The following is a 20,283-nucleotide window of genomic DNA, read 5'->3' as shown; positions in this document are numbered from 1 at the left end:
GGAGGACATCTCTGTCTTCACACGGGAATTAATATGCAAGATAAGGACCCACTCACATGATCTTGAGGTTGAAACAGCCAGATGGAAAACAAACATCTCCAGAAGGGCCCAAAAGTTTTCCATGATCTTCTATCAAAGTCTACAATAATTATTATTATTATCATTTCCTTTATTCCTTCTTCCTCTTTCCCGTCCCTTACACCACATGCTTGGCAGGAACTTCTTCACCTATGATTGGAGCTTTGAGAATCTGGCCCTCTAGGCTAGCTAGGTGAATACGACACCTGTTGTATGACATTTGCAATGAAAAAACCCCTAACCAACTTGGGTTGTGTTTGAAGGACTTATGGGAGGATAACAACAGGAGATTGCCCATCTTAATTTATTCTCATCTCAAGATAATGTCACATCAAGCTTTTTGTTTTTCCTACCAAACTTGCTATGCAAAAACTACTACCCTTTTTGCCACTAACCTTCGATGGCAAGCAAGAATGACTCCAGCAAGCAGTCCAACTGTGCAGAAGTGCATTGCTACAATGGGGTCTGCTGTCGAGGACTGCATGTAGTGAAACGAGAGCCTGCAGAGGCAACCGTTTCAGCCACTTTACTTCAGCAGCAGCAGAGAGCCAGTAAGGCTCCCAACACAAAAGTCTGGGGGATTTGCCACATCCCCTCCGCTATCACTTTTGTGGCCTCCATCCTAGGGCTATAGGAGCATCGGGTTAAGGAGACCTACAAAGTAATGTATGTTGACACACCTAGTGCACCAATTGAGCCTCGTGATCAAGTTCATAATTCTGTGCTTGTACTTCGATACCGTTGACCTCCCTAATAACAAAAAGATTACACTAGCAACATCACTATTAAAAGACGCTACTTCCTATGGTGGCAAAGACGCTTAAAAGGCGAAAAAGGCATAATTACTTGTGATCAACCTGTGGCAGAGCGAACTACCAAGCATGCATGAAATTTCAATAATTGGAGCAAACTAGCTCCTTGTCTGCCTACATATCCCAATTCACCACATTTGTGCTGAAGATTGATGGCCTTCATGAGAATGACAAGCTGCACCCCTTCATCTCAATACTTAATCCCACATTATGGACTGCCTCAAAGCAAATCAGCCCACCACCTCGGAAGTTATGGCCTATGCTGAATGGATCACTGATTTTCAAGGTCCCGTTCGACATGGTTCCACACAGTAGAAAAACCACAACACCACTAGTACTTCTTCCTCAAAGGATGGTAGCCAATCCCAGCCAAAGAATGAAAACTAATCTTTTAGCAGCAGCAATCAATATCCACACAGGTTCGGCAAGCCTTTTCCAAGCCAACAACAGAAGCATCCGTTCCAAGTTCATGATTCATCTTCTTCAACTCACCACAGCATAGTAGAAACTATCCACAATATTTAAAGGCGCAAAGTATTGAAACACTGCAGCTACTGAATCGACAACTGCCCACAATGTTAAAAAGGTGTACCTACTGAATCAATGAGGACTAATCAATCTTCCTCTTTAAAAGAACTGTGCAACATCTGTTTTGGCAATCATAGGTGGACAGATTGTCCTAACATAATTCCAAATCACCCATAGGAGCCTTCATGGTACACCAAAGACTATTTTAATGTCAGTGACTACGTCCACAATTTCCTTGCCAAATGCTAGATGGCACATCTCAAATTTCACACCAGTCCAATTTCTATCGACCATTACATCGAACTAGCCAGCAGTTGTGCGATACACGGGTCAAACAGCTGTCCTTTGTATTCCATAATACCTAGACAAGCTGATTTTAATATCATGCCCTCATCACCCTATGATGCCATCCTTGCACAGCAGCGAGTCTATGATTATGACCCTTCCATCAGTTTCCCAAGTCATAAAACCCAGTTTGTCCATAACAATCAACTTGTAGAGCTGACCAGTACTACACCAGTTGCATCCCAAGATATACTCCATTGTCATGAACTCCATATTGAGCTTTCTTTAAACAACATGAATGAAATCCCAAAGACAAATTACAGACTTACTAGCCAAAAATCACAACTGGCCTAGTCCTAGTCTGGTACTACAAGTCTATATGCAAGTCTGCATTGTCTACCAAGCTCTCAATAAGCTCACAATCAAGAACAAGTACCCCTTGCCTCACATTGATGACCACTTCGATCAACTTTTACACACAAAGCACTTTCCAAAGATTGATCTCTATTAATGTTTCATCAAATACGCAAGGGTGATGAAGCCAAAACAGCTTTCTGCAGGAATTATCGACACTGAGTGTTTGATCATGCCTTTTGGGTTTAACGATGCCCTGACCACATTCGTGACACTTATGAACGAGATCTTCCAAGCTTACTTCAATGACATTCCGGTTTTCAGTCGATCCTTGATCAAAACATAAAAAGCATCTCCACTTCTTTTGATTGTTCTGGGTTCCAGCTTCAACAGAAGGGATTCTACAACCCATGGCAGGGCTGCCTAGGTGGCAACCCACTGCAGCCCACACCGAGACAGCAGCAATCCACATGCTCACGCAGGCTGCCAAATGGCCTGCACAGGTACAGCAGCAACAGACAGGTAAAGAGAGCAGCTGACTACCAAAGCAGGAGGGGCTATATAGAGGCCTCCCCAGCCAGTCTATGGATTGACAGGCCCAGCCAGTCTGTGGGTTTACAGAGGCCAGCTAGTCTGCGGATTTAGTCTTAGTCTATGGGTTTTGAGGAAGGGAGCTTGCCCTAAAACCCATATAAGGAGCCCTTCCCTCCTCATTTCGGCAATAGTAGTATCTCAGCCTATTGGCAACAGTTATAAAACAGTAAATGCTCTTTACGGAGGTGGAGCCAGTTGCAACCCAAACCCAGATTCATTCTTACACACTCACAGATGCAAGCGGCCGAGTTATGTGCCTTTCATGAACTTCAGTACCATCTAGTTAGATAACGGCTTAGAGAAAGAGTAAGTTAGCTCAAGAGATAAGTACAACATGCTGAAGATCGAGGCAGAAAAAATTTTAACAAGTACACACCTGCTGCAAAAGGTTTTTCCTTGGCACAACCTCCTCATGTATCTTTGTGCAGAACTCCCAAGAGTAAATCTGTTTTCAAATCAAAGAGATAGAATTGGCAAGCTTGTTTAAAACAACCTGGATCCATCGTGTCTTATGTTCTTAGAACAAAAATTGTATCTGAAACAAACTTGAGCGATTCAAAATACCAAATCTATAAGCACTCTCCAAGGAAATCATGGCTTGTACCTTGAAAGTGCTGCTGAAGGTAACTCGCAACCTGCCATATCTCACCACCTACAGCACTTCCACGTACACAGCAATAATTAGCACAGAGCATTCAAAAGGCACCCTATGTATACCCTCACAGGGTTTTTGCTAATTCATGAGAATATTGACCAGAATTGGAGCTGAGATAAGGCAGAAAGCCAAAGTAAGAACGAAATCAAAGAGTACTTATTTCAGACTGTAAGATGAGCAGACTCCCCCTCTAGAATGAGAACAGAAACAATTAAACTGCTTACTCTCAGCTCTGGGAAGATGGATTCATGAACCGCTCTGGGGAACTCTAGCACTAATCTTCCAGAAGGTAGCATATATCTTCTGCTCCAGGCACAGCAAAGCAGATTTTGCAAGTGCAATTAGCCAAAAAAAACTTATTACATGCAAAGACAGGTGAAATGGCACAAAAAGAGAAACAACTTTAAACAGTCTTTTATTTATTTCAGCTACTGTGCCACAGAGGATTTCCTGCATTTAAATGCATCTGGAAAAGATTTCCATATAGCCTTCAATCCAGGAAGAAACTTACTCTTCAGCCATGTCCAGGAATAATAGTTCGTCCACCAATCCACTCGCATATTTGATCTTAAATAGTCTTGGAAGAACGTCTGTGCTAGACTCTGCTAAAACCATAACATCCATCAGCACCCAAATTGAAGCAGCACAATATTAAAAGATCATATATACCTTTGTAAGACTAGAATAAGTCCAATCATACAAATTTGGAATTTTTGTTGTTCTAAAGATAAAAAATCTACAAAGAAAATAAAAGAGAAAATGAAAGAGAAGAAAAAAGAGGTAAACAAAAACTTTTATGAAAAACAAAAAGAAGACATACTTAGCAAGCAAAGCAACACTTATGTCGTCATCAGTGCCCAAGCATAAGCAGCTGTACTGTGTTTCTAAAGACCCGCGGAGTCTCTTGGGCAAACCCAGTGCTTACTAAAATACGTCAAATAAACAAAAGAGAATGAAAACAAGAAATAAAGAAGAAACGAAGCAGGTGACTAAGCAAAAATAAACAAGCAAGTCAAGGAACAAAAACTTCCAAAAGCTGTAGGGGTGAGGCGCCTACAGATACTGATGTTTGCTCGGATGATCCGCAGCAAACCATCGGTACCACACCAGATCATTCTAGCAGAGTTCGGTGCCTCACCCCTACAGCTTGATGTGGCTTTTCAGGCTATCACCTATCTCCACAGAGTCAGGTATTTCAGCTCCTCCGCCGACGGTCGCCTCCACCTACCTTGGCTAGCCCTATCCTCCTCTATGGCCTTATCCGTTGATGGGGACCAGCGATGCTGGTATAGTCGTCTTTCCAGTTGGTTCACCCGACTGGGCCTCGACTTAGACCGGTTGCCTCCTTTTCAGTACAGCCTCGACGCTCCACCATCTCCCCTCTCCCCCACTGATCAGGAGGTCAACCGGCTCATTCGAGTGGATCTGCTCCAGCTCCACACCTGGCGGACATGGTTTCTTCACTCCGAGCTTCCTGTGAAGCTCGACTTCTACCGCCGACACTGCCTCCAGATCTCATAGGAGGGCTTCATCACACCTCCGGGTTACACACAGCTTCATCTACCACATGCGCTCCGGATCTCCCTCGGTCAGTTTAGGGTCTCGTCACACCGATTACGGATCGAGAGCGGACGCGCAGAGGGTATCCCATGAGAGGACCGCCTTTGCCCACTTTGCGACTTGCAGGAGATCGAGTTGGAGGAGCACTTTGCTTTCAGATGTCCTATCTATTATGCCATTCGAGGCCGGTACCACTGCCTCTTTCGCGACGGATTCGGCTCCCTCCCACACATGCTGCAGTTCCCGGATCAGCGATGCCTAGCCGCTTTCCTACATGAGACGACTGGCCACCGAGATACCTCTCCGAGCACGGCGACACGAGCAGCGCACACAGCGTGAGGACACCCAGCGGCCTATCACTGACTTCTTCCAGTCACAAGATACCTCTTCTCAGTCTAGCCGACGACGCGAACGTGAGCGAGAGCCAGAGCCACGACAGCTGCGCCAGCGGACAGACTCACACATCCAGGTCCATGACATCTCGACTCTGCTCTCTGCCCGCCCCAACGGGGTTACCGTTGCCCTCATCCACACGGCCACCCACCGCTCCCGACGACCGAGCTCGACTAGGCCGTGTGACGTCAGAGGCCAATCATCTATCACAGGGTTTTTTTCGACCTCCCATTTGACGGCCCCTCTATGATTGGTCTCTGACGATCACCACCTGCACATGTATACTGTATCTCCCCCCTCTGTCCCATTTTTGGTACCCCCCCTTCTTTTTGTATCATCTGGAGGTAGACACATATTTTTTGTATCAGGACTAGACACACAGTCCTTCATAACCTCTTTTTTGTTGAAACGGTTGGCTGGCGTTTTGAGACTGCCACCGTTATGCTCATTGTATCAGTTATCTTTAGTCTCATAGACCTTCACGGTCTCCCAAAGACTTTAATAAACTTTCTTTCTTTCTTTCTTTCTCTCTCTTATTTAAAACATAAAAAGCTAAATGGCCCTTTACACTTATGTATTGTTTCTACAAAAAGGCAAAAATACATTTCTAACTTAGAAAGCACAAGTATACTCAAACAAACTCTCTTTTGAAACTAAAAGAAAAACGAGCTATTCAGCTCCCTGCTTTTTGTTTTCAGCTTATGTTCAATCATTCTAAACAAACCTAAGGGCGAAACACCATAGATAAAAGACTTCATATCTAAGAATGTGCGAACTTTTTTCATTATTTTCCTTGGATTATACCTCTTGTGTAATAGTAAAGTGATCAAATTACTACATTGAGTGATAAAAGACTCCTTAGTTGTACAAAGGCAGGAAAATCTATGGAATTGGGAAGAAATGACTCCATGTTTTGCCAAATCAGAAATGTTTAAGTCAATGTGAGGCATTTTTATAATGTGTAAACCACTATATTCAGGTTGTTCATGTTTATCGTACATATCTACCTCTAATCCTATGGTAGATTGAGAAATTCTAAGATCTAAGAAAACACAAGAATCCCCTCTTGAAGTGCAGTTCAATTCACAAGAGTCACGAGGATAGATTCCTTCTCCAAAAGCTCTAGCGTCTTTGTACATAAAGTCTTGAAAGTTAGGAACATCTGGTACAAATAAATCATCTATAAAACGCCTAACTTGACTAAGCTTATGTAAGATGATAGGGCAGGTATTGATAGAAATAAGACGTTGCATAAACTCAAATTCATAAGTGAAAAGATAACAGTTTGCTACAAAGACTGCACAATTAGTGCCCATGGGGATTCCTATAACTTGTTGAAACAAAGAATCACCTACTGTGATGTAAAGATTATCTAAAAGAAAATCTATCCAAGAGCAAACATCTTCTACACTTACTACCTTTGTGCATCTTTTCTTTTTAGAACCTATGTCATGATCTTTATTTTTTAGCCACAAAAAGTCGAAGCATAAGGCTGTTTTCTCAACTTTTAGCACTTTGCATCTATCTATCTTTGTCAAATCTCAACTTGAAAACTTTAGCCACTAGCTTTTTAATTCTAAACTTCAGGTCTTCCAGCTCGATCTTTGTGTAAAGCGTGGTAAAATCATAGGTTTGAAGGAGAATAGGAGACTCTTTTTCCTGAATGCTTCGAGAGGAATTAAAAATTTTTACAACAGGAATCACTCCTACAGAGTCATTTAAAATCCAGCTTGAGTTCGAGGGGACATCTGCCTCTTTTAATAAGTCCCTCCAAAGTTCATGGACACTAGGCAACATGGCTTTGAAGCAGTAGCTTAGCCATTTAGAGATATTCATCAAAGTAGTCTCACAAGCAGCTGCAATAAATCTTGGCTTTTTTGGAGTTTTGTGAAACTTCCAAGCAGCACAAAGAAAAGGTATGCTCGGATTGCAAACAAACCCATAAGACTTGCAAAAACTATGATGTTTTGAGATCAAATCCTTTCGAGAAACTAAGGCAGGGGCGTAAGTTTTGGCAGACGAGTTCACCTCTCTCAAAAGACATTCTAAGTAAAACTTTTTGCAAATAAAAACAAAGTTATTAGAACATTTGTCCACATAAGAAATTACAAATTTCCTATGGAATTTTCGAAGAAGAGTTTCATCTTCTTTAGAAAGATGGTTACTTTTCTTTGAGCAATGAACCGAAGGGACTTCTTCTAGTTTCAAAGCAACTTTCTTCAAAATCTTCCCTTTCTATTCTGATAAGATATTTTTAACTCCTAAACATTCTTCTAATTGCAAAACAAACTTTGAGATTCCCTTATCGATAGCTTATAAAAGGCAAGACTCTTTAAAAGAGTACAATCGAAATTTCGTGCCTTTCATGAAAAGGTCTCTTAGGTTACTAGAAAGCAAAATTGAGGTATCAGTTGTGACTACATGTCCTAAATCAGCATTTTACCTATCTCTCCATAGTTGAAAGCCTTTTGTCCTAAAGTTTTTACATACTTCCAAGCTACTACTGGATGCTTCCAAATTCTTCTCACAAAATGAGGGAGAGAATCCATTACTTCAGGAGACTTCAAAATGGAGTTTAAGCCTATCTTGTCAAGTGAGGGAGAAGTAAAAATACAAATCAAGAGTTCCTTATTTAGATAGACTTCTTTGCTTTGAAAGGAAGCTTTTACTTTTAAGAAGCGATCCAACGAAGTTTTAAGTTGTATATAATGGAGCTTATTTAGATTCAAATCCTCAAAACAGAAGTTTTCCAAGGTTTATTGAAGTTCAAAAAGAACTTTGACATTATATTTTTCAAAAACTTTTATTGAAAAGAGACCCAGTAACATTAATCTATCTAGGTAGAGTAGTCTTCTTTTATAGTCTCGAGAAGCAAAAACTCTTGGAACTGAGGAAGTTAAAGGAACTAAAGGAGGAGGAAGTGGAGGAAGAGGAAGTGAGGAAGGCAACTCACGAACTACATGTGAGATTGTAGGAGAGCTAGGATAACCTCGTAACATAACTTTAGGTTTCCATACGATGTTAGGTGTATGACTATGTTGGTAATGAGGAATGTTAAAGGGCTTGATATGAGTTCTGAGTGCTAACTAATAAAGCCTTAAAGTTAGACCAATTAATGTTACCTTCCCCAAAATCATGAAGATTATTCATGTTTGACCTAGCTTAAAAGTTATACCTTTCTCTATATATGTTTCTTCTAACTTTTTTGTTTTGATTTACCAAGCTAGACCCAACTAAATCACCTACAAAGAGACAACACCATCACTAGAATTTCCAATGTTGTTCGGTGAGGCCAAACGATCCAACATTGGGAAACTTGCTTGCACTCTCCCTGCCCATCCCAAGGCAGTTTCTCCCTTGCTATATCCCCTAGCTCTAGCAAGAGCGAGACTAGTATTTAGGGGGGGGGGCTTGCTTGCATAGTCGTTACTCGTCCCAAGGTAACTCCTCCCTTACTACTACAAGGGAATGTCACAGGAGCTAGATGACATCCCAGGAGATCGCCCTGTTGGTTTCCAAAAGGTGAAATCATCATAGCATGTATCACTAATGCCAATATACCCCCAAGCTGGCGATTACAGTTAGGGTTAGCCAAGGCCCCAAGGCCACTGTAAGAGCTTAATCAACCTAGAAGCACCAAAGAAGGAGAAAGAGCAAAGGAAAGTTACCAATAATTTAAAAAATAAATAAATAAATAAAAAATAAAGCGGTCATACAGTGAAATAAACCAAGGAGAGCAACTAAAACAAAACGCAAAACCACACTTTTTAAAGAAATAAAATTAAAAATAAAATAAAATGAAGGGGGAGAGAGACAGAGAGAGAGAGAGAATTAAAAGTTTAAAAACTTTAAACAAAAAGAAAAGAATTAAAATAATAATAAGAATAAATGAGGATAAGATTAGCTGTTGGGGCTTCTGCACCCACGTAAGATAAAACGATGTAGTTGAAAAGCTGATCACCACTTGGACGAAAATTCAAAGAATGTGCATGTCCGCTAAAGTGATAGAAAAATATACCTTTGTAAGACAAGAATAAGTCCAATCATACAAATTTAGAATTTTTGTTGTTCTAAAGATAAAAAATCTACAAAGAAAATAAAAGAGAAAATGAAAGAGAAGAAAAAAGAGGTAAACAAAAACTTTTATGAAAAACAAAAGGAAGACATACTTAGCAAGCAAAGCAACACTTATGTCGTCATCAGTGCCCAAGCATAAGTAGCTCTACTGTGTTTCTAAAGACCGCGGAGTCTCTTGGGCAAACCCAGTGCTTACTAAAATACATCAAATAAACAAAAGAGAATGAAAACAAGAAATAAAGAAGAAACGAAGCAGGTGACTAAGCAAAAATAAACAAGCAAGTCAAGGAACAAAAACTTCCAAAAAACTAGAAACTCTCTCTCTCTCTCTCTCTCTCTCTCTCTCTCTCTTATTTAAAACATCAAAAGCTAAATGGCCCTTTACACTTATGTATCGTTTCTACAAAAAGACAAAAATACATTTCTAACTTAGAAAGCACAAGCATACTCAAACAAACTCTCTTTTAAAACTAAAAGAAAAATGGGCTATTCAGCTCCCCGCTTTTTATGTTCAATCATTCTAAACAAACCTAAGGCCGAAACACCATAGATAAAAGACCTCATATCTAAGAAACTATTAAAAGATCAGCTCATTCCATGAAACTATGAATGAATGCTCAAGCCCATGCTTGACATTTCTACAGGTCAAAATTAGAGTTTGAATTCAGCAAAGCGCCACATGTGTCATCTCAATAAACCAAAGTCAAGCAGCCTAGCAAAGCTAACACTTCAAAAGAGACATAGCAAAAGATTCTACAAACCTTTTAAGGGGATGCTTTTTTAAATAAATAAGCCCAAATCACCACCAAAACAATCACCATGACAATTTCAAGCACTATTCAACTCTTGACGAAGGCGAACTTAAAAAACAATAAAGTTTTTTAGCATGAAGATACAAGATATTGGCATGATAAGATACTAAATTTAAGAGCTTTCACAAGAGTTCACAAAATGAAAAGGAAAATGAAGAAAATTTCAAATCAACCATGCAATGTAAGCACACTGGAAGTCCCAAAATGAAGAGTAAAATAGTAATTCTAATTTAATCTGCCATGCAGAGTACTTACCAAATCCCCGGCCAGGATGAACACAACAGAGGTTGCAAAACCAGTAATCCTGCATCCAAAAACACGATGCAAGCATAATGAGCAGTACTCTTTTTATTAATAGAATGATTGCCACAAGGACACCCCAAGTCACGTTAATTGGTTATTAAAAAAAGCACATGAAAAGACCCTAGAAACAGACCCAAAACTTAGAGTTTGCACTAAGAGTTTGCACTAAAGCAACAGTCATCCTCTGAAACAGGCAGTTGTGTTCATGGTATATTTGATGTCACTCTCATCTGTAGATATCTTCCATATTCCAAAACTAGCTGATCTTCATCTATGCATTTCCTACGGTTGGTACCAGAGCTTTTAACCGTTTTTCATCTTGCATCCCTCAAGTTTGATTCTACCCCTAATCTACTCAGTTAGAGAAGTCAATTCCACTGTTGCAACAAATAGTGCAGTTTCAACCTCGTGACAGCTACTCACAAGGTTGAGAACCGTAAACTCTTATCACACCTAACAGGGGCTAGCTACTAAGAAACCCATTCGCATAATCCTTAAACTAAATCATTTTGCATTGCAATGAAACCATGTCCATCAGATCAAAAAGAAATTGTGGGCCACGTCACAACAAGCTGGTTGAAGTTTTAAAAATATAAAAAACACAAATTACCTGTTTTGCGAAGTACTACGTTTATTTCATTCCAGTTTTTCACTAACAGATAAGACAGCAATTGAGCTTCATTTTTCAAAATCTGAATAGACACTTCTCTGCAAACTGCAACACCATAAGTGTTTACAACCAACCATTGGAAAAAGGCCTTGTGCATGTCTCCCCATGGGGGACGAATTGTAGCTTGACAAGCACCATCGCTTCGTTGCTCCTGGCACAAAGAAGTCTTTGACAAGGTTTCTCCAAAAAAGAATGTCATTGTCCTGTTACACACCATCAGAGATTATTCAAGTTTGACAAGGCTTCTCCAAAAACGAATGTCAATGTCCTGTTTTACACCATCAAAGCTTATTAAAGTTTGAAAGATTTGTTCCCACCCCAAGAATCCATTGAGCAATACATACTTGGTAATACTCACAACCTTATGCTCAAACCAGAAACCCACTCATGAAACTATATCAAGTGACGAAAAAATCAAAGGAAAACAAAGAGGTCCACAGTATTACCTTATTCAGCATTATTAGAAAGCTTAACATAAATAAGCATACTGGATAGTACAAACTCATTATGTAGCATCCATACTTGCATCCTAAGGCCAGACAAAAGTGGCATCCCCTCAAAGTCACAATACCCCGCTTGACAATGCCCAAATTACAAACAGGCTTCCACAGTCTCTATTGTTCCACAAGACTCTCAATCCATCTCAATAAGCTACAGGTCCTGATCGTCAGTACATCTTATACAGGCTTAGAAGGGTACTCATCCTTGTTCACCGGCACGTCAGTGGAGACTCATTTCATACACATAATTGAGCTTCTCGACTCGCTGGTCAAGCAAACAACCATGTTGACCAATGCAATCCAGGATTTGGATGACAGTTGAGAGACTGCAAATCCTTGTGTTCTCTGGATAAAATCTCATCAGATCGTGCATCCTCTGTTTGCAATAAGACCCCCTTCTGTTGGAGGGAGCCTTCCAAAAAAGGCTCATTTAAACAATTAAATCAACTGACACTTCTTGTGTCTTCAAAGCAGATCTCTTGGGAACACTTGTGTCTTCAAAGTAGATAAGATGACTAGACTATTGGCATGCAAAACTGATGTCATGGTCCTTCAAAGATTATAACCACACGATTGCTTTACATTTCTTGTTGATTGATGCTTGCTTGTGTTGTTTGTGTCAAATAAATTTGTTTTATATTCTCCTTGCACCAACAAGTAGTCTAAACTACTAAACAGCCTATTGCAAAGAGGTAACCTATGCTCAAATTACATCCAGGGAGGGCATGCCTTAACGATGATGAGATCCCAACAGGATGATTTCACTACAACCCGCTTCAGTCCCGATGAATGGGCCAGCTATGCGAGTGGATTGGATACAGGCTGTATGGGTTAAAGGATTAGCTTGAATATGCCTGGGGGTGGGCTAACGGTACACACTGATCTGAAAAAATACATGGATAAGACAACAGAGTACCTAGGCCTGCCTTGCGGGTGGGCGAAGGAGCCTGGCTCACATCAACCCCTGTTTTTTATCATATCCTGATTAGAGCAGTGCTCCACATCTATGCATGCAGCCTCTTGCAAAGAGCACTTCCTACTCAAGCAGGCTTCCTCCTCTATCCGCAATGTTGCAGCTGGAGTAACCATGTGGATTCCTCACCTTAGAAGTCTTAAAATTTATCAGGAGCCTAACGATTTTTCTCAAAACAGCCTCTGTGTGAAAACACCATTACTCCCTTAGATGGAATCAGCCATTCAGTCAAATTCATTTAAATATTGCAAATTCTAAACGATTAAAATGAATTCTAATTCTAACATGAGTTGATTGCTGGCTGTTTCTCTCCAAATTGAGTTTCCAAACAACCCAGTGACATCCTCTATCCTCTATTATTGCGATTATTTATTGAAAGTATGGGACTTTCGATGGTAACAATGTTCGTTAAGAAGTCCCCCTCCCGTATAGTGTAAAGGAAAACAAGAACCCCTCGAGACATCAAATCCCATGGACTGAAGCAGCTTGGAGATTTCTATCAAACTTGGCCAAAGATCCAATTTTGAATAGCCACAAAGTCAAGCCAAGTACTTAGTGCTTCCAAGAAATATGTATTGAGACATTGTTGGCAAGCTTTTCCTGTTTTCCTTTTTTTGGGGGGGGAGGGGGAGGCGGGGGGGGGGGGGGGGGGGGGGGGGGGGGGGATGTCCATTTGAACATGCAAAGGGGGGAATCCACACACAAGAGAAGAGAGGAATGTTCATGAAAGAGGCTACTTCATTACGAGATCTCAAGCCACATTACAGGATGCTCATCTCCTCCTTCTTACATGCATCCAAGAAGTCCTTAACTCACTTTACACACCTACTATAAAGATGCAACATCATCAAGCCCAGACTGTTGGTGGGAGGGATTACGGAGCCCTTGGACCCCCCATTGTTGGTCAGGACAGTTCTTGCGAACAGGGGTACTACTCCGGATACGCTTCTTTCGGGAGTCTCTTGGCCCCCCCCCAGTCTCACTTTTATCGAGTGGGACCAGGAGGATCTCTACAGGCTGAGTCGAAGATGAGGAGGAGACAGAGGTGGACTTAGAGGAGTGGCAGAGGGTCAGGATTGTGAGTCGCATGGGCAAGACTTGGTACATCGACCCCTCCTAGTCTTATCGACCCCGAAGGGAGCAGTGTGGTGCTTATGGATTTGGGAGGGCAGACCTTTATGTGACATTCTGTGGGACCCAAGGGAGTGGTTTTGGCCAGCTCGCATAGGGCACTCAGAGTGGGTGGAGGAGGTCTCTTTCTTCTCGTACACTACTTGTATTGGGCGCCGTTTTCAGCTTGAGGCAGCAGCATGGTCCCCCACGAGGGATAACACTGGCTAGAGCAGGATGTCCCGAGAGAGGTCAAAGGTCATTTTTGGCCCTGCCTTTGGACGAGCTTGCGCCCGCGGAAAATTTCTTATTTCTTCTGGCTGTTGGCGCATGAGGGCCTGCCCATTGGCCCTTGGCTGGAGCAGATGAGGATAGATGGTAGATGCACTGGTTGTGTTAATGGAGTTATGGAGATGATCCCGCACTATCTTTGGGGCTGCCCTATTGCACAACGGATGTGGCTAGCATCCTTCGGGATTGTTGCTAGCACACGGAGGATGAGCACGGATTTCACGTGGGGGATGGTGGCCTGTCTCACAAAGGGAGGCCACGCCTTCGCGATCGACCGTGTCACGCCGACTTACAAGATACAAGCAACACATTTCCCAGATTGAGATTGATGATGCAGTTCAGCCCTCCCGTTCACACCCACCACCTCTCCCGAAGGATGGTGTTTGGGAGACTGTTTCCAACATTATTGCCTGGAACGTTGGGGTGGCTTGATGCAGCCGAGCGATGGGAGGTCAGGCGATTTCTCCGACGGCTACCCTAGTAGCCATTTGGCAAGATATCATATTCACCTTTGTGCCATCTAGGAGCACGGTACTCCAGGCTCGAGAGAGACTATCAAGAGACGGGAGCACTTCCGCCAGTTATGACAGGCAGGCATCTTCTACACCTTTTCCGTGAGGTGTATTCGTTGGGTATATAGACCACCACCATGGTTGCTAGATCCTCTTTCGGAGTCTCTATAGGCGATGTGCCATGAGATCTAGTTGTGTTGTTCCTTGTAGCTGGGCAACCCGTTCCTTTTTTCTTGTTTTCATTGACAGCTCCTTTTGGAAGCTGGTTGTATGGTTTTTATCAAGCATTAATAGAATTTACCTTTCTTTGTGGGGGAGCGGGGGGGGGGGGGGGGTGAGGGGGGGGGAAGGACATGCATAAGAAGTACATTTTGGATGTCCTTAATACATTGTCCTAGTTAAGATTTTTATCTTTTTTGGAGCCTTCCAGCCTTATATTTTCGACAACGTGCACGAAATCCAGTAGGGTGGCAGGGCATGCGCAATGCACAAAGAGAGACCTATGCTAACTCCTATCCTAAGGCATCAAGTACCTTCTACATCTAGCTAGTTTCGAACAATTTAATCCGATTCGCAAAGTCCCAATGAACCAGGCCCTTGTTATAAAGTAAAAACAACCTTTTTGTATTCGAGATTCCCTTGAGGGATGTGAAAAATGTTCCGCTATGGAAATCGAAATTTCAAAAAATTTGGAGAGGCAAGCTAGCCTCAAAACCTTTTGATTCCATCTCATGATAGCTTTAACCAAGATAGCTAAGGTTATTATGTACTGGGTATAATTAAATCTATGATAATGATTTCTTATCATGGCATCAAGATTTTTCATGTTTACTGTTTATTGAGACAAAGTCATCAAGATATTGTTTTGAGGCAAGTCATCAATAGATTTTACCCATATTCATTAAAAGTTCGACTAGGGTCTCTAATTTAAGCTACAAGAAGAAAAACAACGAGCAATCCTATGAATACGGTGCATTTTTTTCCCTTTTAAGAGGGAAGGTCCTAGGGTGTTCCAACTTACTCATATCTTGAATACGCAAACTAGGGTAAGGTTCCTTGTTTGACCTTCTCTTTGAAAACAAGGAGAGATTTTGTAGAAGTTAATTGCTCTATCTTTTGCAAAAAGATACATGAATATTTAGTTCTTTGAGATTGTTGAAGTCGAATGCGTTATCTTTTACAAAATTACATGGATGTTCAATCCTTTGAAATTTTCAATGGCTTTCAAGTACTATATTTATTATTTTTGTTTTTAAAGGGTGGGGTCTACTAGGATCCCAATCTAAGAGCTAATGATTGGTTTTTATAGCAAGCCTTATGACAACTTTGCATTTGAAGAAGAAAAAACCTTACGTGGAATGAAACATCCAAGATCTTAATTCACCATTAGTAGCATGACTGCTTGGAAGAGATTGGCAAAATTACCATGCAGGAATTGGCATATTGCAATGGCTGTCAAATTCCACCCCAACGTTTGAAAGGCATGGGAAGATAATCCTAAACATGATAAGAATTATTTGCCTAATAATATAGATCATTGGAAAATAAGGACATGAAGGCGTCCATGTTATCATTATTATCTATTTGATACATGTCTGATCTTATCGACTTGTTACGATATGATGTTTTTAGAGATGCATCTTCCATCCTCTACACTTAGGGTCAACTCTTTGGAGCTGGGACAAAGCTGTTACAACACACATAAAACGAATGATAAATTCTTTACCCAAGAAGGGTAGTTGTAAATGCACAATAAGATGGGTTGGCCACCCAATGATACCAGCAATCCTGACGGGTTTTTTATTAGAAGCAATGATCTTTTGGCCGGGATGGAACCTTGCAGGAAAGAAATGTGTTCCCAATAGTATGAGGCCATCAAGACCAAGGCTTCTATGATTCCAAGGAAGCTTAGCTTGCAAAATAACTTACAATGAGAACCGAAAGCACAATTACAAGTTTGCAATGGTCAATAGTCTTACGATTTCATATCCACACTCAAACTAGCTAAGGAGATGGGGGCGGAGAGGACAATGTGGAGAGACTTAAACATGAGAATCCACAAACTAAAGCTCCAAGAATGAGGAGTGAAAGAGTACAAAGGGTTGTGAACATGACAAAACCCCAGTGCAACCCCCCTGCAGTGCCAATGTCCTGATGTACAAGGTGTGTAGTCCCATATACAAAACATACATAAGCCTAAAGCTTGCAAAAAGCTTCAAACTTTTCTCTAGGTAGAGCCTTGGTGTAAAGAGCTATAGCATTATGACAAGAGATCAAACTAATCTCTCTTGCATGCAATCTCTCTCTAACATAGTAATAATGTATCTCAATGTGTTTCGTGTGTGCATCAGTCATAGGATTCCATGCCACTGCTATAGCATTCTAACTGTCAATGAGTATGGGAGTAGATGGCTGCAAACCACTACAAAGATATGCCCATCTTGCATGAGCCATACACATTCTATTGTAGTTGTGAAGGTTGCCCTGTACGCTACTCAGCTTCACATGATGGTGTAGCCACATTCGATTGTTTCTTGCTCAACCAAGAAATGCATGAACTACAAATAAAAAAACAAATTCAACTGGTGAAGTGTCCGGTATCATAATTCCTAGCCCAATTTGAATCAATGAGAGCATGCAAGTCAGGGTCACCTCCCATCATACAACAAAGAAGAGACTGAGGATTCTGCAAATACTTGAAAAAACAAAATTTAGTACTCCAATGTTGTCTTTGGGCTGTGCATACACATGCTTAACTGGCATACACTGAACTCAATATATGGACGGGTATTGCACAAGTACATAAGGAATCCACAGCCTAGCTGAAGCATCAAATGGTTCACTCGGATCATGCATGGACAGCCTCAATCCAGGCTACATTGGAGTAGAAATGGGCATGCACTGTGCAGTCATGGAAATTGAAGCTTTGTAACAGCCCATATATGTATTAGGACAGTTTGAGAACAATGCCCACATCTGTTTGCATAAATTGAATGCCCAGATAGCAGTGAAAAAACACCAAATCAAACATTTCAAATGAAATCATTCTTGAAATCTGCAATTTCTCTTCACTTGTGCCTATAAGCAGCAGATCATCCACATAAAAGATGACAATCAGCAAATCCCTTTTGTCCTTCTTGACATATAGGGTACTTTCAGTTGGCTATTCAGTAGACCCTGACTGGTCAAATATCTCTACACTTCTTCATGCAAGTCCCCATTGAGAAAGATTGTTTTAATTTCCATTGATGTGCTTTCCACCCAGAATTAGTTGCCAATGAAATAACACATTTGTCATACTAGAAGTGGGGGCAAAGGTCTCATCATAATCTATCTCCTTTTGCAGAGAATAGCCATCGGCAACCAATCTTTCATTGTACCTGTCAATGGTACCATCAGATTTACTTTCGATTTTGCACACCCACTTTGTCCCAATAGCTTCTTTTGGATAGAATCCCATTCTTACTTCATGGCTCTCATCCAATGCTCACTGTCTTGAGCGTCTTCAAAACTGTCAGGTTCTTCTGAATTGCACAATGAACTCATCCAAGCTGTATCAGCATCATTTGCTCCTCTTGTTCCTCTTGAATCAGCCCTTGTCCTACAGCTGGAAGTCTGCTGTCTTTTAGAGTTTGTAACAATTACCTGAGGACTGTTCTAGCTTCTGTGAAGCAGCTCACGCCTACACATCTCACGTGTGATATGCTGATCTTGGAGTTGATCGGGAGCATCCAAAGGCTGCTATGCATCACATATGCAGGCTGAATATTCTGACCTTCTAATGCAAGATCTTAAGTGCCTTCAATTTGCCAGTGGAAGTAACCCTTCTCACACATCCTGATAACCTGTATGCAACTGTCCACCAGACTGAATCCTGGACTAATCTGAGATTTCTGCAAAAATCACTGATGTAGCCAACAAAAATGCATTTAATGGCCTTATTACCCAGCTTGCTTTTCAACTAACTAGCATGTGTGTATAGGCTGTGCAGTCAAAACCCTGTGGTAGTCAACCTTGGGTTTTTGTTATAGCAAGCCTCAAAGGGAGTAATTGGTTTTAAGGCCTTGGTTGGGCATCTATTCAAAATGTGTGTTGCACACATTATTGCCTCCATACAAATTCCATGTGGCAATCTTTCGATTTCATGCACCTAGCCATTTCCATCAAAGACCTTTTTCTCTTAGCAAGACTATTTTATTAAGGTGTATATGGGGTTGTAGATAATTCCTCTCTCCTTCAAACTCCCCTCTCTGTCTGTTCTCAAAGTCAGAACTTTTGCACCCTGACTCATTCTCAACCATAGCCACAAACTGCTCATCTGATTTTTCTTTTAAGGGGTATACCCATGAGAATCTGGAAAACTCATCTATGAATGCCACAAAATACATATTATGTATACCTTCGTAAGACTAGAATAAGTCCAATCATACAAATTTAGATTTTTTGTTGTTTTAAAGATCAAAAATCTACACAGAAAATAAAAGAGAAATAAAAGAGAATATGAAAGAGAAGAAAAAAGAAGTAAACAAAAACTTTTAAGAAAAACAAAAGGAAGACATACTTAGCAAGCAAAGCAACACTTATGTCGTCATCAGTGCCCAAGCATAAGCAGCTATACTGGGTTTCTAAAGACCCGCGGAGTCTCTTGGGCAAACCCAGTGCTTACTAAAATACGTCAAATAAACAGAAGAGAAAGAAAACAAGAAATAAAGAAGAAAGGAAGCAGGTGACTAAGCAAAAATAAACAATTCAAGAAACAAAATCTTCCAAAAAACTGAAATATCACTCTCTCTCTCTCTGTCTAACTCTCACTCTCACTCTCACTCTCACTCTCACTCTTATTTAAAACGTAAAAAGCTAAATGGTCCCTTACACTTATGTATTGTTTCCTACAAAGAGTCAAAAATACATTTCCAACTTAGAAAGCACAAGCATACTCAAACAAACTCTCTTTTGAAACTAAAAGAAAAACGGGCTATTCAGCTCCCCGCTTTTTGTTTTCAACATATGTTCAATCATTCTAAACATACCTAAGGCCAATACACTATAGATAAAAGACTTCATATCTAAGATTGTGCATACTTTTTTCATTATTTTCCTTGGATTATACCTTGTGTAATAGTAAAGTGATCAAATTACCACATTGAGTGATAAAAGACTCCTTAGTTGTACAAAAGGCAGGAAAATCTATGGAATTGGGAAGAAATGACTCCATATTTTACTAAATCAAAAATGTTTTGAGTCAATGTGAGGCATTTTTATAATGTGTAAACCACTATATTCAGGTTGTTCACGTTTATCGTATATATCAACCTCTAATCCTATGGTAGATTGAGAGATTCTAAGATCTAAGAAAACACAAGAGGCCCCTCTTGAAGTGCAGTTCAGTTCACAAGAGTCACGAGGATAGATTCCTTCTCCAAAAGCACTAGCGTCTTTGTACATAAAGTCTTGAAAGTTAGGAACATCTGGTACAAATAAATCATCTATAAAATGCCTAACTTGGCTAAGCTTATGTAAAATGATAGGGCAGGTATTGATAGAAATAAGACGTTGCATAAACTCAAATTCATAAGTGAAAAGATAAAAGCTTGCTAAAAAGACGGCACAATTAGTGCCCATGGGGATTCCTATAATTTGTTGAAACAAAGAATCACTTATTGTGATGTAAAGATTATCTATAAGAAAATCTATCCAAGAGCAAACATCTTCCACACTTACTACCTTTGTGTATCTTTTCTTTTTAGAACCTATGTCATGATCTTTATTTTTCAGC

At 40.7% G+C, this 20,283-nt stretch overlaps 1 protein-coding gene across 1 annotated transcript in view; it reads right to left on the bottom strand.

Annotated features, from left to right (window-relative positions):
- LOC147886261 (uncharacterized) overlaps positions 1–20,283 on the bottom strand; it is a 70,449-nt gene that overhangs the window by 41,701 nt on the left and 8,465 nt on the right. The window contains exons 3-8 of the mRNA XM_087395434.1: positions 11,196–11,324; positions 10,404–10,452; positions 3,818–3,908; positions 3,531–3,609; positions 3,256–3,303; positions 3,028–3,096 (exon numbers count right to left, since the gene is read on the bottom strand). Coding sequence (XP_087251560.1) covers positions 3,028–3,096; positions 3,256–3,303; positions 3,531–3,609; positions 3,818–3,908; positions 10,404–10,452; positions 11,196–11,324 — 465 coding nt within the window. The remainder of the gene's footprint in view (positions 1–3,027; positions 3,097–3,255; positions 3,304–3,530; positions 3,610–3,817; positions 3,909–10,403; positions 10,453–11,195; positions 11,325–20,283) is intronic.

This window comes from Dipteris shenzhenensis, chromosome 24 (genome assembly GCF_047967505.1).
Source record: "Dipteris shenzhenensis isolate YYH24624 ecotype China chromosome 24, Dip_SZ_1.0, whole genome shotgun sequence".
Lineage (NCBI taxonomy): Eukaryota > Viridiplantae > Streptophyta > Polypodiopsida > Gleicheniales > Dipteridaceae > Dipteris > Dipteris shenzhenensis.
This window is presented reverse-complemented; position numbering and strand designations above follow the sequence as displayed.